General features: G+C 50.3%; 1 protein-coding gene across 7 annotated transcripts in view; it reads right to left on the bottom strand.

The window, feature by feature from the left end:
* Positions 1-1,414: 1,414 nt before the first annotated feature.
* Positions 1,415-26,813, bottom strand: part of LOC122381039 (histone-lysine N-methyltransferase eggless-like) — a 63,925-nt gene continuing 38,526 nt past the window's right edge. For 2 of the 7 annotated variants that reach the window (XM_043364732.1, XM_043364731.1), the window contains exons 17-21: positions 20,635-20,776; positions 19,664-19,820; positions 16,459-16,693; positions 2,130-2,307; positions 1,602-2,015 (exon numbers count right to left, since the gene is read on the bottom strand). In XM_043364732.1, coding sequence (XP_043220667.1) covers positions 1,828-2,015; positions 2,130-2,307; positions 16,459-16,693; positions 19,664-19,820; positions 20,635-20,776 — 900 coding nt within the window. In that variant the 3' untranslated portion in view covers positions 1,602-1,827. Of the gene's footprint in view, positions 2,313-16,458; positions 16,694-19,663; positions 19,821-20,634; positions 20,777-26,813 lie in introns of all 7 variants that reach the window. The other 5 variants (XM_043364733.1, XM_043364737.1, XM_043364736.1 and 2 more) reach the window with 5 other exon arrangements.

Raw genomic sequence — 26,813 nt, 5'->3', positions numbered from 1 at the left:
TTTGGTATGTATTTCGTTTCCCTAGCTCTAAAAAATGGCGCGTTGGGAGCGCCGGAAGTCGGCAAGGTCACAGTCGGCGGCAGAAATTCGAAAAATCAAAATTTAAATTTTTGAAATCTGATTGTATTTTTTGGATTTGGGATGTCCATTTGCTCCCTATAGAAGCTAATATTGCTGCATATTCCCATTGAGGTGACAAGAATTAGCAAATAGTGGTTCGGGCGCTTTTCAAAAATAGTACCGGACGCTGTTCCTCTTGTGACGTCATAGCTCCGTGACCTGACCTGACCCGGTCAAGTTTCTTATACCATATGATAGCCAATACTTGCCCCAACATGCATGGGAAGTTTCATCACGATCCATCAACCGATGTCCGTACCACCGGCAGGAAACCTCGGGCGTTGGCACTCAGTTTGTGAAAATCCGGCCGGAGGCTGTTCCCTTTGTGACGTCATAACTCCGTGACCTGACATGACCCGGTCAAATTTTTTTTATCAAAAGATGCGCAAGGTTTGCCCCATAAGGTACCCAAAATTTGGCGGCGCTGCGCGCCGCCGTTTTTGCACTTTTTCCGAAAAACCTCAGGGGGGGGGGGGTGCACCAACCCCCCTACATGGGCGAGGGTTAAGTAACTGACTAAAACAAAACAATCAAATACAGCAGTGTGGCGCTGGCTGCGACAAGGCCAGCCTCCGAGTGGTCAACCACCGGAATATTTTCATGCAGCTCTAGGCTTGGGCGACGCGATCCCTGCGACCTCGACTCGACTCGCCTCCGGTCACTACCAGAGCTGTCGGCCCGGACCGATTCCGGCCTGGGTGAACTGTCATGCCAAACAGTTGTTAACCGCCCGGCACCCCAGCCTCCCACGCGCCGACGGGAGGCAACTGAAAGCCGGCGCCATCAAGTGAACAGGTTTATTGTGACAGACACAGGCAGGGCGGCGGCGGCGGCATAGCCAGCCACCGCCGGAGATCACGGCCGCGCCGTCGGGCCGCTCAGGACTGCAGCCGATCACCACGCAAAACTGACGAACTAAACACCGAGACAGGCGTGATCTGGTTGCCGCGGCAAGGGACGCCCGAAAACGCCCCGCACGGTACTCTGGCGGGCCCAAACACCACACCAAGACCCACTGAGAGCCGTCGGAGCGTCTTCAAATCGAGCACGGACAGGCAGCTGCGGACACACTCACCCCGCCACACATACGCACACCGCCCCAGCCTCGCCCTCACCTTCACAGATTCAGGGCCGGCGGCAGTCCGGCTTCGCCCGCCGTGCCGCACATCCACCCTGTCCCTCCAGACAGCGCGCCCTCCCCTCCAGACACCGCCCGAACCCTCCCTCCCCTCTCCAGACAGCGCGCCCTCCCTCCCCTCCAGACAGCGCCCGAGCCCTCCCTCCCCTCCAGACAGCGCGCCCGAGCCCTCCCTCCCCTCTCCAGACACCCGACCATTAGTTACTGGCCGGTATCGCGAACAGAGGTCGGCCGACCAGCGGCGGTCCCCGGTGTCACAGCGGACAGCTCTGCTGTCCCCCGCAGCCGGAGCCTCACAGCCGCCGGCCGCGGCACTCCCGGCTGCCGCAGTGGTAGCGCGGCCCGTTAGAGCAGCCGGCCGCGGCACTCCTGGCTGCCGCAGTGGTAACGCAGTCCGTTAGAGCAGCCGGCCGCGGCACTCCTGGCTGCCGCAGTGGCAGTACGGTAGCGCGGTCCGTTAGAGCAGCCGGCCGCGGCACTCCTGGCTGCCGCAGTGGCAGTACGGTAGCGCGGCCCGTTAGAGCAGCCGGCCGCGGCACTCCTGGCTGCCGCAGTGGCAGCGCGGCCCGTTAGAGCAGCCGGCCGCGGCACTCCTGGCTGCCGCAGTGGTAACGCAGTCCGTTAGAGCAGCCGGCCGCGGCACTCCCGGCTGCCGCAGTGGCAGTGCGGCCCGTTAGAGCAGCCGGCCGCGGCACTCCTGGCTGCCGCAGTGGCAGTACGGCAGCGCGGTCCGTTATAGCAGCCGGCCGCGGCACTCCTGGCTGCCGCAGTGGCAGCACGGTCCGTTAGAGCAGCCGGCCGCGGCACTCCTGGCTGCCGGGCAGTGGCAGTACGGTAGCGCGGCCCGTTACAGCAGCCGGCCGCGGCACTCCTGGCTGCCGCAGTGGCAGTACATCACCTTGCCGGGCACGGAGCCCACCTCGTAGTTGTAGTCCCAGGTAAGCTCCGTGCCGGCGCGCACGTACGACAGCGCGAAGAAGGCCACCCACGGGAAGCGCAGGTCGTGCGTGTCCACAAAGACGTTCTGCACGAAGACGTTTGGCGAGCAGCTGTGCTGTGGGCGGCAGAGGCCAGTCAGTCGGCTGTGGGCGGCAGAGGCCAGTCAGTCGGCTGCCGTAGCCACAGCTGTACTGTGGGCGGCAGAGGCCAGTCAGTCGGCTGGCGTAGCCACAGCTGTGCTGTGGGCGGCAGAGGCCAGTCAGTCGGCTGCCGTAGCCACAGCTGTACTGTGGGCGGCAGAGGCCAGTCAGTCGGCTGCCGTAGCCACAGCTGTACTGTGGGCGGCAGAGGCCAGTCAGTCGGCTGCGGACGGCAGCCACAGCTGTGCTGTGGGCGGCAGAGGCCAGTCAGTCGGCTGCCGTAGCCACAGCTGTACTGTGGGCGGCAGAGGCCAGTCAGTCGGCTGCCGTAGCCACAGCTGTACTGTGGGCGGCAGAGGCCAGTCAGTCGGCTGCCGTAGCCACAGCTGTGCTGTGGGCGGCAGAGGCCAGTCAGTCGGCTGCCGTAGCCACAGCTGTGCTGTGGGCGGCAGAGGTCAGTCAGTCGGCTGCAGACGGCCGCCGCAGCGGTCCGCGGCCACCGGCCCGCAGCGGTCCGGGGCCACCGGCCCTCAGCCCGCACACACTGTCACATAGCACATTCAGCCGTCTGAAACCACACCATGCCCAGCAGCACAACAGGAGCCAGTCTTACCAACAGACAAAGCTGCACCGACTGCTACTATTTTCATTTCGTCAAGTCTCCCCCCATTTAACCCAAACACGCAAAAAAAAAAACTGGCGGTGTGAAAACATCAGTAGTGCAGGCTAATGGTATTTTCCACATCGTGGCGATTTCTTTTGCGTGGCTCGAGATTCGGGGGTGCATTTAGCACCGGCGATTTCTCTACTTGTAAAACTGATTTCAGCGCCAGGAACCACCGAAATGCAATACTCTAGCGTCATACAGGGTGTCCCATAAGTTCGTTCTCACCTGAATTTTTCTTTTAGAGGCTCTCTTATTGAAATCCACGCTGAATTTAGTCTGTAACTGTGCCTATGGGGTTGTCATGGCAACTGTGAATATGCTCCACGGTAACTAATTCGTCTAAACAAAATATTTTTTTGCTGGAGAGTTCACTTCCTGTGGAGACGGCTAACGCCCGCAACATAGAGGTCTCCGATACGGGTACGTCTCGGTATTTAGTGCGCACGTGGGCCATTCGCGACGGTTGAGGGTGATTGAGGCCATCCAGTCTGTAGCCCATGTCTGTCGCTAACTGGACGCACAGTCAGCAAGTGACACCGATGATTGGTCGGGAGTCAATCGCTGCAAGTTTATGCTCTTTTTTGTCAGCTCTCAGGAGTGAGCCATGAGGCCAAAACATGTGTGGCGCCAAAGTGGCCATCAAAAAGGCCAAAACGTTTGAAAGTTGATAAGCTGGCTTTTCAGGATGGATTATCAGCTGGCTGAGAATATTTTTGGGGGTACATTATTCAAGGTGACTTAAGCTTAGGACTTACCGGAGGACTCAAAACAGGCGAAAATGTCTTAAGGTGACCAAGCATGTGTCTTGTTATGCCTGAGGCAAAAAAAAACTGAGGACCGATGACATCAATGTGGTCATCTGGACTACCTAGTCCATGTTCGAGACGAAACACTCGTCCAAACCCTAAAACGGTCCCATAAAGGCGAAAGAGAAGGCCTCCGTTTCGTCCCGCTTTGTTCCTATGCAAAAGGCCGGGTTCGCGGTATTGCGGGGTTATAGGCGGCCAGACGCTGACCAGGGTGCGGTTGGCAGTCCAGAAACAGTTTTGGGACGCAGAATGCCTCTCCAAGGAGATCTAGGAAGAGTTTCAGCCTTCGAACTTAACCCTCGCCGGCCAAGGGGGGGGGGGTGCCGCCCCCCGATTACGTGACAAAAGATCGTAAGACAAAAGATCGTATGGAAAAAGATCGTACGAAAATGATCGTAAGATAAAGATCGTATGTTGTAAAAGATCGTACGGAAAAAAGATCGTAAGCAAAAGATCGTAAAGCAATTGATCGTATGAAAAAGATCGTACGAAAATGATCGTTAGATAAAGATCGTATGTTGTAAAAGATCGTACGACAAAAAGATCGTAAGCAAATGATCGTAAAGCAATTGATCGTAGGAAAAAGATCGTAGGAAAATGATCGTAAGATAAATATCGTATGTCGCAAAAGATCGTACGACCAAAGGTCGTGAGATAAAGACCGCATGCTGTAAAAGATCGTAACTTTAAGTTCGTAAAGTTAATAATCGTATAGAATAGTGTTGTAGGTAAATGATTGTATAGCAAAAAGCCCGTTAGTCGCAAAATATTCTACGAAAAACCGTCACGTGCGTGTGCTGCTGTGACCTGTGGTGTGCCCCTGTTGGGGTGCTCAAGTCTTATTGGGGGAGCTCAATCAAGCATTTGGGGTGCTGAACTGAAGACATATCCTGAAGATAGATGAACCCAATGATATATAAATTCACCACTTTGTTTAAAAAAGAAATCAGAGATATAAAACTAGAAATATTTATAATGTCATGTTATCCAGAACTTCGAAAATTTTCATGCCCACAATTATATCAAGAAATTCACATTTATGAGAGCGTGTGGATTTAAAAAAAAGCATTGGGGCGTCACAAGCATAGGTGTGCCTCTCACAGCTGGGTGCGCCCCCAATGCCAGAGTTTCAGTTTTTTCAGTTTTTTTTTTCAGAGTTTCACATTTCCCAGTACCAATAATATCGTAGGCACTATTTTTAGTGGGCTATTAATAATACATCGAAGACATCGATAAATCAATAACAATCCTCTAGAGCTTGTTTCAAGATTTGCATTTTGCAATCGTGGTTGCGGAATATCGTCAACATTTTAGGAGCAAAAAGTGGTGCCGCAACCTTTTGCTTTCCAGCACCCACCCCCTCCCCTACCGGGCGCCGCGAGTGGAATTGCGAGGGACACCACAGGTCTAACAGAGGCACCACAGACCTGGCAAGGGCACCATCAGCCTCGCAGGGATACGTTGGGCCTGTCAGATGCACCACGTGCCAGTCGGGGGCCACTTCAGGATCGTCACGGGCACCAAAGTCCTGTCAGAGGCCAAGGACACCAGCGGCCCAGCACGGGCACCACAGGCTTGCCAGGGGCACCACCACGGGCCTGTCATGCACCACCGTCCTCGCAAGGGCACCATAGGCCTGTCAGGGACATCACCGCCTCTCGTTGGCACTTCAGGCTTGTCAGGAACACTAAGGGCCTGCCGGGACCCATGTGCAAAAAAAAAATGAAGCAACACCTAAATGAAGTGGTCGAAACAAAGGTTTTGAGATCGGTTGAGTTTTTTTTTTTTTGGCTTACGACGGCCACTTACCTACTACCCGAACACAGAATGAGCTTTGTATGCGCTGGAGTTGGGCTGCACCATGTGAATACCATATTTTGACTGTACGATCTTTATCCCATACGATCTTTTGACATACGATCATTTTCCTTGATGATCTTTAGCGAATACGATCTTTTGTCCATACGAGCATTATGTCGTACGATCTTTATCCATTACGACTTTTTGGCATACGATCATTTTCCTTGACGATCTTTAGCGAATACGATCTTTTGTCCATACGAGCATTATGTCGTACGATCTTTATCCATTACGATCTTTTGCATACGATCAACTTCCTACGATCTTCTGCCATACGATCTTCTGCTTTACGATCTTTTGTCCGGTTACCGCCGCCCCCCATAGGTTTTTTTCGCGATAGCTCCGAACACGCTGGGATAGTGAGCTGACACTTGGCATACCTGACCTTTAATTCAAGCCGGGTCTTTTGACACCAACCGCATTTTTGGGTCAGGCACTGACCTATGACGTCATAAGTGAACCTCTGCAGGTCTTCAGGGCCCTGTTTCACCGGTGATAGCAGCACGCTACTATCAAATTGCGCGAGCTGACGTAATGTTATAACGTCACACTAATGACGTTTCGTGTAATCCGTGAGCTTTTTCATAGCTACGTTTGGAACAGAGTTGCTGTCTCGTTGAATGTGTTTGATACATTCGCACGGCCGTGAAGATGTTAGCAGCAATATTTGATGACATCACACAGATTGACGACGGCATGGTTTGTTGAGGTTTCCATGGAAACCCAATTTGACACCTGCTATCACCGGTGAAACAGGGCCCTGATGTCGCAACATCGCAACGCCCTCACTGCCAGAGGAGCTTTCGGCTCCATATCAAAGCATACAAAATCTTATCATACAATCATCAAAACATACAAAATCGTAACATACAATGCGCAAAACCTACAAAACAGGCCGGGTAGGGGACAGTCAAAACATACAAAAGCGCAGCATACAAAATCGTGTCATACAAAATCGCAAGGTACAAAATCGTTTCACACAAAAAGGCAGGGGAAAATTAATGGTATTAATCAAAGTACGCATCATACAAAACCATTTCATATAAATTTACATCATTTTGTCGTCCTTGAGATGTCAATTTTCAGTTGGATCAAAACCTACAATCTCAACTGCGCTTCAAGCGACATCTTTGTTAGAAGTTTGCGTAGTTACGAAATATTCCGCTAGATGACTCCTCTGTCAAAGCACAGCCAAGCTTTGCACGGCCAGCGTTTTTTGCTTGTTTATACAGTGAGCGCCGGTCTCGGAGCGACGGGGCGTCCTGGTCGCGCCGTCGTCCCCCCTCCCTCAGACTGGGCAAGGTCTCCCCTCCCTCGGCAGACGGCGCGGCCCCAGAGGAAACGGCCAAGGCCGTGCCTTACTTACATCCCCGCTCTCTGCGGGTCGGAGAACGAAGTGGCGCTTGGTACATTGAGCAGCATTCTGCTTATTTTGACCATAGCTGCCGGAACATAATTCGTAAATTAAATTGAAAACTACAAAAGAAATTTAAATGACTTAACCCTCGCCCGTATAACTAGGGGGGGGGGGTTCGAACGGACCCCCACCCCTATGGTTTTTCGCGAATAACTCGCGTAAAAAGCGGCCGATCACGATGAAACTTTCAGTACTGTCGAGTCAATCAATTGTACACATACCCTTAAAATTTCATGACCCTGTCCCAAATGAACCTTGACCTGTGGCCTATTTTTCGAGACCATGTTTGGCCGGAATCGCGATTCGGCGTATGTCGGCTCGTATTAGCCGCGCGTTTGCAGTATTTTTGCGGTTTCAAGCGTTCAAACATGAGATATGATGTTGGTCCCATGCATTATGGTGGGTGCCAAGGTCACCTGAAGGTCAGGTCAGGTCATTGACCTTTTCTGACTTAGGTTCTCTTCTTCGAGTTTTACATGTTTCTAGGCTACTTTTTGGAGCTGATTTCGAATTAAGCAGCCATTTGAACATTTACGAAGTTGTTTTGGTGTCTTCGTAACATGTTACGAAGCTGTCAGTAACGGTTGACACATACTATGAATACCTCGCAGGACGTCTACTGGTTGGCCTGACCTGACCTGACCAGAACTGGCCTAAATGCATTAAGACATCATCTATGATCAAAACTAACATGATATTTGTGATGAGCACCCCAAAATACCCCCTTATTAACCTCACTTTACGATGTTCTAACAGGTCCCGATATTCCAGACTTGTGGGTCACTCATTGACCTGACCTGGAAAGTCAACCAATGACCTAGGACCTTAAAATTGGGTATCACCCCGGCTTCCTCTCGTGACGGGCAACACGCTCGCTTTTTTTCTCGAAGCTCTAGCTCCATCAGGGGCCAAACGGCAAGGGGGGGGGCGGTCCAACGGACCCGCCGCCCCCCCCCCCCCATACGTTCGAGGCTGGCAAAACACCAATACGGGCGAGGGTTAACCCGGCAGTTGCTGGAGTATTTCGCCACACACCACTTGCTGGGTGGGGGTGGAAGGGGGGGTAAACTTTCCCAGCCCATAGCTCGAGAACCCATAGCCCATAGCCCATAGCTCGAGTTGCAGCGAAACGGGCGAGGCAGCAAATAAAATAACGCGACGAGACGCTTCCTGATGAGTACCTTCAAGTGGAGTTCCGAGGTCACAGGTCGGTTCAATATTATTTTAAATACCTGAAATAAGGCTATTAATAGCATGGACTTAAACATCGAACTGGGCGTCTCTCGTAACAAACTCTGTCTCCAACGGACCCCCCCCCCCCCCATATACGTTCGCGGCTGGCAAAACACCAGAACGGGCGAGCATTAAGGACTTATGTGTTTGTATGCTCTTTGAAATCCCTTCCGTGGCCGCGTTTTCAGCCGCTAGCATATAATGGGGGGGGGGGGAATTCTGTTGGATCCCCAATCGTTCAGTCCCTAACCGAACTATAGCTTCGCGAAAACATGAACGTCCTACCCGTAACTAAAGGAAGCCGATGATACCCGATTTTAAGATCGCCGCTCATTAGTTGGCCTTTCAATTCGGGTAAATGACTTAAAAGTCAGGGAAATCGTGGCCTATTTTAAGTTTTTAAAGTGAGGTTGTTAAGGAGTTTTTCGGGGATCTGATTTCGAATTTCGTGCTAGTTTTGATCAAAGACGATGTACCCATGCATTTTGGGTAGGTCGGGTCAGGTCAGCTCAACCATTAGGCGTCACCGCCGACATCCAAATGGGTGTTTACCGCCACCAACAGCTTAGTTACACTTAAGGACATGATGTGGACTGTGGAGTTTGTTAATGTAATAAGTGAATGAGAGCTTTACTCCACAAGAAATCGTTCGGGTCGGAGCTTTCAAATTGTATTTACAAAACTTCGTCAGCGAGTCGTAATGGGGTCAGGGGGTTTCGGTCGCAAAATATGTAGCATAGGCACTAAAACTATTTCTCACAATGCACAATGGGACCGGAGCGAGAAGTTAGCGCGACATCGGTACTTTTTCGTGGTTCGTGCCCGCTTTTCACATGAAAGGGATGATAGAATCATACAAATGGTAGTCGGTGTACTTTCGAAGCAATTTATGATAAATTTGATTAAATAATCATTAGTCATTTAATTAATTAATTAATTAATTAATCAGTTGACCTGCGTTGACCTTGACTCGGTTCGATCACGTGATAAGATGACATCACCTGCCAGGTCAAATCATGACGGCACCGGAAATTCTGATAAGCAAATAATGTAGCCACCAAAACCATGATGGGAATCTGATAGCGTGATGGACTATATAACAAATAAAGTGAGGGTCAGAAAAGTGTATCAGACGCTCCGATAGCAGGTACGGATATTTCCGGACAAAACTTAACCCGCGCACCGACGGGGGGGCGGATATCCGCCCCCCCCCCCCTGAGGTTTTTCGCGAATAGCGGGAAAACCGCGGCGGGCGCTACGCGCCGCGAAATTTGGTATGACTATAACCTCATCAATTTTACACATGGTGTGCAAGTTTGAACCTCCTACCTTTTAAGGTCAGGTCACCAGGTCACTTTGAATGACCCAACCTCAAGTCACTTTTTTGCAACTTTGTCACCGTGCCAGAGCTACAGTAGATGTCGGAGGCCTTTGAAACTCGCAGGATATTATTAGGTCATTAGTAGCTACAATTTGTATATCTCGGAATTTTGATATCGGTGACCTAAGGTCAGGTCAATTTCGCGACCTCCCCATTATAAGTCAATGGGGGAAAAATCAACTCCCTGTTTTTACCACTAAAACGGGTCGGAATGGCCCCATATACCATACATGACTTCATATACGATCAACCTTCACTACCTTGAGGTCTGTTTTGCTGTTGGGCAGCTGTGAGGTCATGTGACGTCATCAAAGGTCACCAAAGGTTTTTGGCCAATAACTCCGTACAGGAACAAGATACAGACGCGTGGATGGTCTCATTGTGTTCAGCTCGTCAAGACGCATCGAATGATATGCATGATGACCTCGAGGTCACGTGACCTGAGGTCAACCTATGACCTTGACCTTTCGAGGTCAACATATATATCATTCGATGCGGATTGACGAGAGGATCACGATGATGCCCTTAGTTTGTTCCTATCTTGACTAATTCGAAAGTTATTCGAGAAAAACTCTCTCCATATCTAGCGCCGCCATTTTGACTTTTTCGACCCCTGTGACGTCATCTTTGACCTGACCTGAAAATGACCTTAGTAAAAATTGTAGATCTTGGCCGTGCGTATCCGATGCCGTTTACCGCTTGTCGCTATCTTGCTTCGTTCTCGAGATCTCAGGGGGGGGGGCGGTCATCCGCCCCTCCCCCCCGTCGGTACGAAGTTGGCGCAGACCCCCGTCGGTGCGCGGGTTAAATATATTTGGCACTTGCAACCTTGTTCGACTCCTAGGAGGATCTGTTACTCCCACCCTCCGGCCGGCTCGTGGTAACCGCGCACGGCCGGCGCCGGCGACCTGAAGTAAAAACAAAAATGCCCCTCATTTTCGATGTGGCAGGCTGAAGCAGCTAAATTATACATTTCCTGAAAGGCAATTGATCGGTAAAGACCATATTGATATACATAAGAAGAGCGCAACCTAGCGGGACGTTTTATATCGGCATTCTACAGCATTTTAGGCGCAATTTCAAAAAATTAAAGACCAAATTCAAAACGTTCATGTGCATTTTGAATGTAAACTTTTTGAATTTGGTCTTTAAATTTTTGAAATTGCGCCTAAAAACGTGTAGAATGTTTATAACAGTAAAACCAGTATAACGCCTTTTGTGGCGACTAACGGAGCGAGCGAGAGGGTGGGCCTTGCACGTGCGAAATTGCGAGGGGGTACCTCCAACTGACTTGTGCACGGCACCTTACTAACCGGTCTCTAGCGATGTGCCAAATTTGAGCACAATCGGCCCAGCCGTTCTCGAGATCTGGAAGCGGCACCCTGCACGTGCGCACGTGCAAAATGGGTCCCAACTGACTTGTGCACGGCACCCTACTAACTGCTCCGTAACCGTGTACCAAATTTGAGCGCAATCGGTCCAGCCGTTCTCGAGATCTGGAAACGACCCCTGCACGTGCGCACGTGCAGCAGCACCCCAACTCTGGCACATGGATATGCATTGCCTAGTGGGTGCCTACCTACATGCCAACTCTCAGCGCAATCGGCCCAGTAGTTATCGAGATATTGCAACAATTACAAAAGTGACACCTCTTCGTTTTGCACGTGGCACGTGCATAAGGGGTCACCCACATGCATCGGGAATAGTGCAATACTTGGTAGAAGGAATGGAGCTACCCTACAAAAATTACCGCATGTAAATCGGTCAAGTGGTTGCTGAGATATAAGCCTCGCAAAAGCGTGACCACGGCCGGCCGGCCGGCCGGCCGGCCGCTCATACTCAGAAATTTCCGTTAATCTAAGGAAAGACTACGCTCGCTTCGCTCGCTCCGTAATTAACCCTCGCCCATGTAGGGGGGGTTGGTGCAACCCCCCCTGAGGTTTTTCGGAAATAGTGCAAAAACGGCGGCGCGCAGCGCCGCCAAATTTTGGGTACCTTATGGGGCAAACCTTGCGCATCTTTTGATAAAAAAAAATTTGACCGGGTCATGTCAGGTCACGGAGTTATGACGTCACAAAGGGAACAGCCTCCGGCCGGATTTTCACAAACTGAGTGCCAACGCCCGAGGTTTCCTGCCGGTGGTACGGACATCGGTTGATGGATCGTGATGAAACCTCCCATGCATGTTGGGGCAAGTATTGGCTATCATATGGTATAAGAAACTTGACCGGGTCAGGTCAGGTCACGGAGCTATGACGTCACAAGAGGAACAGCGTCCGGTACTATTTTTGAAAAGCAAAACAACATCGGAACACAAAACGAATGTTCCGATGCGACCGATAACGTCAGGGATCGGCAGTGCTCCACACCGACTCGCGAAGGTCTTGGCCAGGCCTCTTTCAAGCACGTTGGGCACGATCAGTGACGCACATCTCCGCAACACTGAGGATCTCATGGACAAGATCAAGGACATGGACTTATCAGATAAGTTTCTAGCTAGTTTCGATGTGAAGTCTTTGTTTACCAACGTTTCGGTAGACGGTGCGTTAGAGGCGATCAAATCTGTAGTAGCGAATATGGACTCCGAACAGTTACCTATGCCAAAAGATGACTATTTGAAATTACTTGCAATGTGCCTTAACTTTGGGGGATTTCAATTTCAGTCTGATGAGTATAGTCAACATAGGGGACTAGCCATGGGGTCACCACTGAGCCCGGTGGCGGCATGTTTGTACATGGAGTGGCTCGAAAAGCACCATTATCAGGGCATCATGGGCAGTAACGTAATTTGGTTGCGTTATGTTGACGATATTCTCGTAGTAGTGCCAAAAGAAACGAACTTAGAGGACAAACTTGATAGACTTAACTCGGTAGAGGAAAAGATTCAGTTTACACTTGAGAAAGAAAGCAACGGGACGATTGCATTTCTTGATACTGTGATCATACGTGGGAGTCAGCCAAAATTTAAAGTGTATCGAAAGCCTACAAACAAAGAGTCGTACGTACATTTCTATTCTGGACACAATGATCGGGTTAAAAGTGGGATAGTGTTGGGGTTTTTCCTTAGAGCGTATCGCATTTGTAGTGAAGAGTTTATAGATGAAGAGATTCAGCACATCATGACATCGTTCACGAAATTAAAGTACCCCAAAGGATTTCTAGTCAACTTGAAAAGAAAAGCTATCAATATTCGAAAGCGAAGCGCGACAACAAAGACGAAGAAAACCGAACGATATATAACACTTCCCAATTCGAAACCAGCCGAGATGATAGCGAAACAGATTGAAATGACTGGATTTAAAATAGCTTTCTCTTCGGGAACAAAGATAGGGGATATACTGAAAAACCACACAAAAAGAAATGGAGAAGAAAAAAGTTTAGTGTATAAGATTCCTTGTGGTTCTTGTGACAAATCATATATAGGGGAAACCGGGAGGGGCTTAGACGTTAGATTGAAGGAACATAAGCGGGACATGCGAAACAACGCAGAACATAGCGCGGTAGTAATTCATGCTCAGAAAACACATCATTTACCAAGATGGGGCGGGGCGGAAATTATAGCATTATGTAAAAACAAAGACAATCGGAAGGCGACAGAGGCGGCATTTATAGCAATGAACGAAACGATTAATATTAGGGTGGGTTCGATGAAATGGGCAAAACCAGCGGCGATGTATAGTTTAAAGAAGACGCGTCATTAGTTTGTATAAGTACCTACTTGTTCATGATCGTATTGTATAAATTTGTTGTTATCCATGTGTCATATGTATGTCAGTGATCTATTTTGCTATGGTTTTTCATAGATATTCTCCTACAGGTGGATTAGTAGTAAATAGGGGAGAGCGGGGCCAGTTGAAACACGGGGTCAGATGAAACATGGCTGTATTTTCAACAGTATGCAACATATGGCGTTGCCGACACCACTGCGCATCCGCGCTCGACCACTTCCTTCGTCAACGGCGTTTGGGCGGCAAACGGACGGTAATTTTGATTTTACACTTGTTTTTGTGTTTTTGAGGGGCGTTTGGGAGAAGTCGTTTTTATGAATATTTTGTGATATCTCATATACCTTTGCTTGCTGAAAGAAGAACTCCTGGCTCCGGAATAACACCTTATTTGGCCCTTCATTCAGCATGATGCCGTCCCTCCAGCTCGTTTGACATGTGCTTTACGGCGCGTGCGAGATGGCGGGAGCGGATGGGGTCAATTGAAACGCTTCTCTGAGGGTCAGTTGAAACAGGGCCACAGGCCGTTTCAATGGACCCCGGTGACCTTTGCAATGGTTATTGTTCAGGGGCTGTAAACATTAAAGGAAATAGTCCACCTTTGAAATGAGCTTTTAAACTGAAATAGTAGTTTCATAGAGCTCAATTTTTGACCCCTTTTTCTCCAGCCTTTTGCTTGAAAGCACACTATAGCCTGAGATATTTCTCATTTTCCTCATCCGCCCATTTTACCATAGTCTATGTACTTTATGTCACCTATTATGAGGAACTTTGCACTTTTAGCTTTCCAGCGACCTATTGAAAGTAGCATTTGGAAAAGTAAACCGGACAAAATATCTCCTTAAGAAAGTGGCCTTAAAGAGGAAACCATCCCATTGTTAAGGATAGGTGCAATTGACCCCATGGGCTGGTTCAATTGACCCTCGCATCGGGGTCATTTGAAACGGGCGTAGAGCTGTTTTATAAGCATGCGTTTGGCAGCAAAATATGTTTGAAACTTAATTTTACATATCTTAAAATAAAGCCAAAAGAGCATATTTTTTTCATGGCATTGTGCATTTTTCGATATGACAACTAGATCTCGCTGTGCATGTCAATATATAAAAAGTGGTTCAACTGGCCCCGCTCTCCCCTATGTCATATGCATGAATTTTTAAAATCAAGACGATTGCACTGCAACGAGCTCGAATGTTTGTGTGCTATATCTTGTTTTCTCTGTGATTATGTCATGCTGATGAAGATTTAATAATCGAAACGCGTCCATGCACTATTTGTTCCGTGTTTTTCTACTTGTCTCTATCAATATACAGTTGCTGGAGTATTTCGCCACCCAACGTTTGCTGGGGGGGGGGGGGGGGGGGCGTTAAACGCCCCCAGCCGATAACTCGAGAACCAATAGGCGCAGCAAAACGCACGAGGCGGCAAACGAAAGAACGCGACGAGACGCTTCAGATGAGTACTTTGAATTTTGAGGTCACAGGTCGAGTCAAGGTCAGGTCAAACACCTGAAATCGGGCTTTCAGTAGCATGGACTTCAGGACTTCGCAATGGGCGCCTCTCGTCATAAACTCTGTCAAAACGGTGCACAATCCATCATATAAGGCCTACAAGGGTGTCAGCTCCATGTAGAGGTCAGTCAAGCATAGGTCAGGGTCAAGGTCAGGTCAACCGGGTAGGAACATATCCCCGAAAATCAAAACTGATATTCGCAGCCTGTGACACATGTTTTATGGGTAATTTGGGTCCCGGCGAAAAAAGTGGGGGCGTTTAACGCCCCCCCCCCCCCCACAGCAACTCGCGGGATAAGTCAATGGGGAAAAATGAAAGCTGCTAATCTGGCACCGGGAACGATCTCCAACTATCTCAAGCACACATAATCGTGATTTGATGCACTCCTTGCAAGGGTAGATGCGTCACTTTTGCAATGTTGATCTTGCGTGACGTCATTTATGACGTCATCAAGGTCATATTAGTTTTTCGTCAATAACTCCCGATCAAATTGAGCTAGCGAGTCGGGAAAGCCACCAATGGACTCAGGAAGACCTGCCGAATCGAATGATATGCGACATGACCTCTTTCGATAAACTTCGTGACCTGGGGGGTGCTGACCTGACCTTGACCTGAGGTCAACACCCCAAGTTGACCTGACCCGAACAAAAAGTATATCATTCGACGCGCCTGAGGGAGGCGAACACGATGCTGCCAAAATCGCGGCTCTGCGGTCATATTTTGCGAAGTTATTCATCAAAAACTGAATCGTACCTTGGGGCACTTGACCTGACCTCAGAGGTCACCGCTTGACCTAGGACCTTAAAATCGGGTACCAATCTCTGCGTCTCGTAACGGCGCACACGCTCGTTTTTTTCCGCGACGCGCTAGCTCCACTAGGGGCGAAACGGCGAAGGGGGTCGTACCCGCCCCGCCCCCCCCCCTATCGGCCGGCGCGTATGTAGAAAACCAATAGGTCCGGCGAGGGTTAACTTGAACCGCAAGTATGAACAGGAGAAAATGGCATCAGGGAGGTCGTAGGCCCATCTTCAAGCAAGACAGTGCATCAGTGCACACGTCAAGCAAAGCTTAAAAGCGGTGCCAGGAGAGTGTGACAGGCATCTGTCGCAAGATCACATGTCAGGCAACTCATGGGATACAAATTTCATGAAAATGCTTTGGGGATACTGAAATCGTGGCTCGTCGAAGCGAAGCGCCGTTCCAGCCTTCAGGAGCTGACGGCGAATGTGAAGTCAGTCTGGGCTAACTTCAAGCCTGCTACGCTGCCAAACACGCCGGTTGGCATGCCGCAGCACGTATTCATGTGTTTGCCCATGAAATGGGGAGCACATGGACGTGTCATTAATATATCAAAACGCAATGTACTCTGTTTTACATGCAAATATAATGTGAGAACGAACTTATGGGACACCCTGTATATCGACAGAACAGAACAGTCCCCCGCGCGCGGTGGTCCCCGATAGCCCATTCAGCGCCGCCCCCCGCAGCCCGTCCAGCCGGGCGCGCGGCGGCCGACTCACGTTCAGGTATCGGCCGAGGTTGCCGATGTTCTTGGCGTCCATGATGTAGCAGTACTCGTCGGCGCCAAACTGCTCGCGCACAGATTTGTAGTCGTCGTCGGGCAGGGAGAGCCTGCCGGCGCTCGGAGCGCTCGCCGGCCGCTTCGACTCGACCGGCGGCTTGGCCGCGCCGGCGGCGGACGTCTTCTTGGTCTCGTGCTGCGGCTCCGAGCCGGCCGTCTTCGTCTGGCGGGCTCTGCGCCGGCAGGGAGCCAGGGGGCAGGGGAGGGGAGGAGCTCACTGGGCTGAGCCGGCCACACAGACGGTACTGAGCAGCATCGGCGCAAACAGGGTGAAACATTCCACAACAGTACACGAGTCAAATGGAGACAAGCCTGGCCCCTTATTTCTTGTGGAAAGTATATTTATTCTACATACTATGGTCTGTTTTATTTATTCAAAAGGACTCTGGGCTCAGGCTCCAAGTTCATTATCGGAGTGCTCACGTGAAGTTTGGCAGATTCAACCAAGATTCCTTTACTACTCAGGTTGGTTCACTAGGGAAATAAAGGCGCCGTGCTGACGTCATCACAGGAAATCCTTCACGTTCAAATGAAGGGGTCATTTAGATTGCTGATTTTGGCTCGATATAGTCCTTTTTTAGTTTCAGCCCTCCTTGTTACATTGGTACAACTTTTGATGACACATAATCCTTGTTTCTTTCTCCAGCTCGCTCGAAAGATGATGAAATCAGAATTCAGAAATTTGCATGCATGCCTATGGGTGAAGGGAGATTCTACCGCCGTGGTGACGTCACGGTAAAGGGATTCTGGAGCTCGTGAACGGGGGCTGGCTTCAACGTTGGGCCAAGAATTTCTTACCGCAAAAATATTACATTTCAAATTATGTTCGGTAAATGCCTGGGCATTGAGTCTTCAAAAATAAGGACAATTTGATGACGCACTCGTGGCAGCTGGCACTCATGCCCAAGATGCCTACATAATGTATGTACGTATAAGAAACAGGTAGATCGGATGTTCAAAAGTGAAGCCCTGGTGATGTCACGGACATTCTTTAAGTGACTGGAGAATTTCACTGATTAGGAAACAATCTTCCTACGAAAATTGGCATTACATAACAATAAAATACGATCTTCAAATTTCATCAATAAATTTATATAACTTAATATAACTTTAAACCCATTTAGAGTTTGTCCTTACCCTGCTATACCTTTGGTCACGTGACTACCATGCCCAAGGTAAACTACCTTTTGCAATGTTGTAAATCAAACGGAAGCATCATATATCAAAATTGTTATATTAACCCGCGACCCGTTGGGGGGAGGGGGGGGGGCAAAGGGCTCTCCTGTGTTTTTTTCGATACCTTTCCGAACATCAATTTTACACAACCCCTGAAAAAAATTAGGTCCCAGGTCATTTCAGGTCACGAGCTATAGAGATCAAACTGAGGTCATGTTCGGCGATTTTTCGTCGAAAAAGTTGTTCACGGAGAAAAATCGCAGAAAATCAGAGTTTCAACCTATAGACTCAAAAAATGCACCGTAGGTATAAAAAAGTATGGCAAACCAAATGCCTATCTCAAAATTTCCCAAATATAAATATCCTTAGATCTAGGGATTTTCTAACTCAAAATTTAGATTTCTTGGGATATTTTTTTTTCAAATTTGAAGACTTTTTCCAAAAAAAAAAAAAAACAGAACACATGTCAGAGAATCCCTTACGGGCCTTACACAGCCAAAAAGTAACTAAATATATCTAAAATTACCAGAGATATAGCCATTTGAATGACTGAAAAAGTAGCGACTGTTCCTATGACGTCACAATGTTTTCGGTATTTGCGCTTGAAATCAAACAGGAGTAATATTTATGATACTTATCAACCTCTTCCTGCCTGAATATGATTATTTACGCCAATCAGCAACCCGAAAAACCTCAGAACAGCTTATTTTACGAAATTTTAACAAGTCCCGATTTTCCCGACTTTTTGGTCATTGACATGACCTGGAAGGTAAAACAATGACCTAGGACCTTAAAATTGGGCATCATCGGCTTCCCCTCGTCACGGGCAACACGCTCATTTTTTTCCGCGAAGCTCTAGCTCGATCCCGGGCCGAACGGCGGGGGGGGGGGGGTCCAACCGACCACCCTCCTATACATAAGACGCTGGCAAACGCCGCACACATGCGAGGGTCACATCTGATAACGGTATATATTTTGAGGTACAGAAGAAAAATTGTGGAAAATATAAAAAAAAAATTAAAAAAAAATTGGCACTAGCAGAGAAAGCCTATGCACAGGTCAACTAAATACATGCTCACTGAGAAACATCTGTAACATCTGTACGTGCGCGCGTGTGTAAGCGTGTGGTGTGTATGCATGTGGTGTGTGTGTGTGTTACAGTTGGACTACACGAAGGCTTGAGTCAGATATTTTCAAAAAATGGCAAAGGCATTTACCTATATACAAACACACATACTTATATACTGCCTTTTTATTGAGAAATTTCTGCCTTAAATTTGATCAGAAAAAGCGTCATCGCCTAGCTCTGGACACTTCTCTGAAACGTAAAACACAAATAGACAAAAAAAAAACCGGCGCCTACCGTCTCGCAGGACTCCTCGAACACCCGGCTGCACCCCTCTGTTACACCCCAGTTGGTCCGGCTACACCCCTCTGTTACACCCCAGGTGGTTCGGCTGCACCTCTCTGTTACACCCAGCTCCCAGGGAGGGCCCACTTCCCCGACACCCATCCCTGTTGGTGTTACACCCCGGGCGGCGGCAGCTACACCCCGTGCTACGTCCCTGGCGGTGCGGTTACACCCCCTGTGTTACAACCCGTGTTACGCCCCGGACGGCGGCGGTTACCCCCCACCCTGTGTTACACCCCGGACGGTGCGGCTACACCCCCTGTGTTACACCCCGGGCGGGGCGGTTACACCCCCCGTGTTACACCCTGGGCGGGGCGGTTACACCCCCTGTGTTACACCCCGGGCGGGGCGGTTACACCCCCCGTGTTACACCCTGGGCGGTGCGGCTACACCCCCTGTGTTACACCCCGGGCGGGGCGGTTACACCCCGGGCGGGGCGGTTACACCCCCCGTGTTACACCCTGGGCGATGCGGTTACACCCCCCGTGTTACACCCCGGGCGGCGGCGGTTACACCCCCTGTGTTACACCCCGGGCGGCGGCGGCCGCTGTCACACCTGTTGGAGCGGCGCAGGTCGGTGTCGCCGCCGCCGCGGCCGCCGCCGTGGCGCGGCACGAAGTCGGCGTCGCGGCTGGCGCCGGCGCGCCGCCGGCCCGTCTCCGAGCTGGACGTGCCGGCGACGTCCTCATCGTCACCGCCCGGCGACGTCTCGTCTGGCGGGGACGACGACACGGGTCAGACGGCGACGACACGGGTCAGACGGCGACGGCACGGGTCACGGGTCAGACGGCGACGACACGGGTCAGACGGCGACGGCACGGGTCAGACGGCGACGGCACGGGTCACGGGTCAGACGGCGACGACACGGGTCATACGGCGACGACACGGGTCACGGGTCAGACGGCGACGGCACGGGTCAGGCGGCTACGACACGGGGTACACGGCGACGACACGGGGTACACGGCGACGACACGGGTCAGACGGCGACGACACGGGTCAGACGACGACGACACTGGTTGCAGGGGGTGGGGTGGGGGATGGCGAGATGGGGTAGTGGGGGGAAGAGACGGGTCAGCGGGAGACGAGACGGGTAAGGGCGGGGAAGGGGGGGGGGGGCGGGGCGGGGCGGGTAGGTGGTGACTAACAATAGCTACAGCGATGCCACAAATTAGATACGGGCACGTAACACACGAACCATCCAACACGAATACACGTCGAGAGAAAAGGCACAACATTCGGGAGGCCCGCGCGCATGGGGGCACAGAGGAACAATGAAACGAATCCGGCGTGCGCACGCACGTGCAGTAGTAGCCATCTGTGACACATGACAATGCATTGCCCGGTAGATGTCTCTCAAAAGCGTTACAGGCCGGGCCGGACCGCTCAAACCCAGATTTTGTTATATTGAATAAACTGGCATCGCATGTTCGCTCGTGACCACGCAGTGAGACGATTCTACACAGCACAATGCACAAGAAGTTGAGCACCGTTGGCCCGGTGGCGACTGGCGGTCCGGTGCCCCCTTACCGTCCGACTTTTCCTCGTCCCTCTTCTCGTCGCCGCTCTCGTCGTCGTCGACCACGTCCGACTCGTAGCCCTCCTTGAGCCGCTCCAACACCTCGATGTAGTCCAGCTCGGCCAGGTACTCGTCGCCGTAGTTTTTACCGTCCTGTCGGCGGCCGGCAGGGGCGTCAGGGACCGTCCGTACCGTATCGCACACAGGGGGCGGCCAGGGACCGTCCGTACCGTACATACACAGGGGGCGTCAGGGACCGTCCGTACCGTACACAGGGGGCGGCCGGGGACCGTCCATACCGTACACAGGGGGCGGCCAGGGACCGTCCGTACCGTACACAGGGGGCGGTCAGGGACCGTCCGTACCGTACCGTACTACACAGGGGGCGTCAGGGACCGCCCGTACCGTACACAGGGGGCGGTCAGAGACCGTCCGTACCGTACACAGGGGGCGGCCGGGGACCGTACGTACCGTACATACACAGAGGGGCGCCAGGGACCGTACGTACCGTGCCGCCATACGTGCTGGACTGCGAGTTAGGCCGCTCGACGGTGGGAACACGGCACAGCTATCCACAGAGATTCGGCGCTGGGGCATTTTCAGCACAACTGTTGCACTGTATACCGGCGGTGAGCCCACGCCACCGTACCGGTAAAACGGTAACGCCGCGCCCCTAGCTCGCGCTATATTCGCGCTCCCCGTACGGGTGGATTTGAAAACAAAAATCAAAACAAGTAAAACAAACGTTTTTAAGTTGGTGAACTGCGAGAAACTATCAATACTTCAGTTTTAACGTACAGCAACTACATGACCTGCTCCGCCCAGGATGGCTCACACGTTTACTGTTTATACAATCGGTTGTTGAACAACCCAATTAGTGCAAGGGTGACTGGCTGAACTGTTCAGTAGCGTCACTAGTCAGTTACTACAGGGTGTCCGGAAATTCCTGGCGCTTTTCAACATTTTTAAAACAAATGCCTCTGCTCCATAGATACTCAACAATAGATCAAAACAATGACCAGGGATAGAAAGCCACATGCTACCGCTAAAAGCTCATTCAAGGTGACCACCGATTGCGCCGACGACGTCCTCGACGCCGGGGCAGAAGTCACTGTGGGTTTTGACGATGTAGGACTTTTCCAGGCCCTCCCATGCTGTCGGGATGCGAGTCTTTAGCGACTCCAGGCTGGGATGAGAGGTGGCCTAGCGCTTATTCTGCAAAACGAGTAGCACGCCTTAGCGAGCGGGTTTACTGTTAACGCCAGACCCGTTGAGACCCTAATTTTTCGCGATTATTTTTAAATGCGTGGAGTAATTTCAACCATATTTAGGAAATAGCTGTTTCAAGACCTGCCGAAACTTTTTCTTCAAATACGTTTTGTTGACATTTCAATATTTGTGGCACTTGTCATTGACTCGTAATGTTAATTGTTTTTCCATCCTGGATAGAGGCTTTCATACGTCATATGACATTAGGCTCCGCCCACGACTGCGGCATTGACCCGTGCCCATCAGCGACCTCTGTACACACGACACCCCTGCCATCTGTAAAGGACTATGAATTTCGCTGACGCTTCACGTGCTATGTATCAATTCAAATTGCAGCAGACGGTCAAGTAAATGTTAGGCTCTTGTTGACTCTCGTATATAGGACCAAGAGAACCACCGTCCACTCCTCAAACTACTACTCACACATGCTTCGAACAAGCGTTAAAGATTCCTAACAATACGATTTTCGATGTAGGAAATATGTTTGAAATACGAGCGAGCCTTATGATGTGAAGCGAAGGCAATTTAACTAATTATTGCGTTGTTCGATGGTTGTATAGCGATGTACAAATCAGCAACTACTTGATGACATCCGACATCCCATTATCACATTTTCTGCAACGCCATAGGCTTTAAATACAGGTGAATATTTCCTAACCTTATGTCAGGTATATGCCATCGCCCATCTGCCCGTCATTTGCAGCTTATGAAAAATAAAACAAATATCAGCGAACCTATCAGCATTGTACAAACAATGCGCATTGAGCATTTATGGCTCCTCAGTCATCATGTCGCTCTTTGGGCACCGTCAGACAAGACGTTACGCACAACTCCGCCGGCTTTCGGCACCGCCCGACCGTCCCCGCTCCCCGCCACAGCGCGAGTGACCGCGCGCCGGCCCGAAACCGCCGCAGGCCAAGACCACAGAGGCGGGGCTGAGCTTTGACGTCATAACGTATCACAGACTGACTGGTGATAGCCTCTACACACAGGGTGAAAATCTTGCTCGAAATTTAACATTACGAGTCAATGAGAAGTGCCTGAAATATTGAAATGGCGACAAAATATCTAAATTGTAAAAGTTTCGGCAGGTCTTGAAACGGCCATGTCCTGAGCTTGGTTGAAATTCTTCCACGCATTTAAAAATAATCGCGAAAAATTAGGATCTCAAGGGGTCTGGCGTTAACAGTAGGTTAGGAGAAAAAGGCGGCCTTATCTCATTTTGCCACGGTAATCTGGCCCGCCGAGCTCTTCTGCCAGTTTAGCTTGAACGGCTGCGGCGTTGTTGGAGGTCGCTCTGTGCTGTTGAAATGCAACGTGACCCTTTGGGCAAGTCCCCTTGACGCTCGGGTTGATGCGCCTGTTCAGGAACACCTCAAGGACAGGGCCTCGGCTAACATGTTAACTGGTGGGCCAAATGGCCCACCAGTTACCCGAAATGGCCCACCAGCCTCAAAGATTTGGCCCACCAGTAATTTTCCGAAAAATCTAAGTTTTCACATTTTTCACATTTCAAATTGAATTAGCAGATCTTATCGTACAGTTTCAGGCTGTAAAATACACATCGGTGAAACATATTCTTGTGAAAAAAACTTCAACCTATTGTTTGCAATATCCTTGGGGTAAAAAGTGGACTATAGTACCCGCAACTTAAAAAAGAATGATCGTCGTTGCCCGCCTAATACCATCACCATTCCCGGTTTCTTGAGACAACCCACAGTGATGCAAATGGGGTTCACGAGTGGCCATAAATACCCAAAAGTCAAGTTTACCAAATCGAGTTAATTGCGATATGGCCGAGTAGACAAATGTTTGGGGCATCTGAAATCACATGGTTTTCATGTTTTTGTCAAAACCGGCCTCGTGTATAATCGTCAGAAGTCGTGACATTTTCTAGGTCGTAAAATGACGGTCAGACACTCGCAAGTTCAAACGCCGCTGGTTTGCGTTCATTTCTTACAAATTGAAAAAATTATGCATGGGAATGATCCCCAAAGCCTTCTGCTTCTAATGCCGGGTCACAAAAAGCCGTATCTCATTCGCTTTGGCGGTAATCTGACTATTTATCATCATGTTGCAATCGCAGTTTTTTACCAAGAAAAAAAATGCTTTCGTTTCACCTACAGCACTTAACACAGTGTGTGCCCGTTAGTCCACCATACCATAGCCTTCCCTAATCATTTCTGAGTCACATCGTGAAAGAATTAAGGTGCTAGCACAGGGCTGACCGGCGCTACAGAGGTTTTTGTCCGGGCGGTCGGGTGCCGCAGTGGGCGCGCAGTGGGCGGGTGGGTGCCGTCGCGCGGCGTCCGGGCGGCGCGGCGGCGCGGCCGCCCGGGCCGCCCGCTGCGCCGCGGCACCCGACCGTGCCGGACGAAAACTTCTGTAGCGCCGGTCAGCCCTGTGCTAGCGCCTTTGTTCTTTCACGATGCGACTCAGAAATGATTAGGGAAGGCTATGATATGGTGCGCTAACGGGCACACACTGTGTGAAGTGCTGTAGGTGAATTGAAAGCAAATATTTTTGGTAAAAAACTGCGGTTGTAACACGATTACATATAGTTAGCTCACCGCCAAACCAAAATAGATATGGCTTTTATGACGTGGCATTAGAAGCAGCAGGTTTCAGGGATCATTTTCATGTATAATTTTTGCAGTTTGTATGACATGAACGCACGCTAGCGGCACTTGAATTTCAAGTACCTGACAGTCATTTTACGACATCGAAAATGTCTCGACTTCTGACAATCATACACGAGGCCGGTTTTGACAAAAACATTAAAATCATACTTTTTCAGACACCCCAAACATTTGCCTGACTGACCATATTACGATTTATTCGATTAAGTGAACTTGAATTTTGGGCCTTTTTCGTATTTATGGCCACTCGTGAATTCCATTTGCATCACTGTGCAACCGTAGCGTAGGTTAAGCCTCAGTCGCACTTCACCGGATTGGACCAACGAGTGGTTGCAGTCACATAAGCATCTGCCGCAGGCCAGTCGGTTACAAGAAAAACTACGAATAAAGAACAGACCAGTTCAGACGGTCGGGGATAAGCCTGCGAGCGATCTCAGACGGCTCGCCGATAGACACGATACAAGCCAGAGTCAAACTAGAGGTAGTGTCGGCGACTTCCAGCCGATTGAAGTCTGCAAGCGATAATATAGGTACGTCTTCACGACCGGTATGATGCTTGCAGTCACACATCTGACCAGTCGGATGAATTTCGAGCCGTTCACAGTCAGCGTTCCAAAAATTTCTCATTTGGGCTGAAGATGACATTCAAGAATAAGAATGGATAATTTTCCACTCTCACATTTTGGGTTGCTAGAATTTTCCACTCAGACACCCAAGGGAAATCTGAAGCTTGGGACACTGTTCACCAGAAGTGTACATAACTTTTTTATAGAAAATATTAGGGTTGCGCAGTGCGCTTGGGCTAATTGAGTAAATTATTTTCCATGCGACACCAATAGGCCTAATGATCATTTTCAGAGATGTTGGGGTTGCTGCTACAACCCCCCTTTGGGGTTCCTGCTACAACCCACTTTATATAGGTATAAAGTTGCACTCGTGCTGTTCACAATTCCATTCCTCCACAATTCCTCCCGATCCACTCGACAACGCCCGATCCCGTCCGACCGCTTTCGATTCTCCGACTCTTCGACTCTTCGACTAGTCGGCGTGCGATCCACTCAGGGCTCGCTGATTTTAACATCCGATCGGCCGTAAGTTATATCCTCCAAAGTTTTATAATCTGCGTCAATATTTTGTGTATACTTGTGCGATTTTATGTGCACCCCGCTGGAGTATCAGCACTGAGAGGGTTGTGGGTCCCTACCCTCTCCTCTCTCTGAAGAGTCGGGTGGGGGGGGGGGGGGGTCGAGCCCAGTTTTTTTACATTTTTTGAATGCCATCCTGACGTTTTTTTTTTTTTGCAGAATAAAGTGGCCGAAATCTGGGGAGAAATCGAAAATTGGGGGGGGGAGGGCTATGGCTACGAAGGTCAGTCCATGTCGCTGCCCAAGTGGCCCACCAGTCAAAATTCCTTAGCCGAGGCCCTGCTCAAGGACCAGCCTGTTATTCAGTTATGACATTGACGAAGATGATGGAACGTTTTTGTCCATTAGAAACCCGAACTTTCTTCGATTGCCGCTGAACTGCTGCTACGTTCTCGGTAGTCTTGACATACCGCGGCCGTACCGGTCTGTGAATATTTTCTAAGGAACTCCGAGTCGGAATAAACATTTACCTGCTCAACTAATCGCCGAAAAAACCGCATCGCGCTGCAACTCGCGTCTCGTCCAAGCCGCACCGGGCCCCCGCGCGCGGGCTCTCAGCGACAAGGCGCATCTTTGCCCATCTACCATCACTGAAAGCGACTTTAAGGTCGTATTTACACGACCCGGCCTGTAGTGTATGTCAATAATTAGGGCATCGACTCAATCTCCTGTCAAAGGCAGGAGAGTCGGAGATATACCAGAGGGCTTGGCAAAGAGGTGAAGGAGATACTCTACATAGGTTGGGTCATTCTGTAGTTGGCTTGGAAACAGCGGCGTATTTCGTATTTAAGACTTACCTTTCGCTGAATGACTTGCCTGAAAGAATAATTTCATTCCGGCCTGCCTGGACTTTTCAACTGTCTTTAGCCAGCGCATTGAGCTATGTACGAGCAGGACTGTAGGTCAAATCCCCAGTCAATTACTATGTACCTCCCTCCGTCTCCCCCTGCGGTACGTACCTCGTTGGCCACTCCCCCCCCCCCGCGGTACGTACCTCGTTGGCCACTCCCCCCGCGGTACGTACCTCGTTGGCCACTCCCCCCCCCTCCCCCGCGGTACGTACCTCGTTGGCCACTCCCCCCCCCGCGGTACGTACCTCGTTGGCCACTCCCCCCCTCCCCCCCGCGGTACGTACCT

Source organism: Amphibalanus amphitrite, unplaced genomic scaffold (genome assembly GCF_019059575.1).
Source record: "Amphibalanus amphitrite isolate SeventyFive unplaced genomic scaffold, NRLGWU_Aamphi_draft 000112F_arrow, whole genome shotgun sequence".
NCBI classification, from domain to species: Eukaryota; Metazoa; Arthropoda; class Thecostraca; order Balanomorpha; family Balanidae; genus Amphibalanus; species Amphibalanus amphitrite.
The sequence above is the reverse complement of the archived record's forward strand: the minus strand, read 5'-3'. Positions and strand labels throughout refer to the sequence as shown.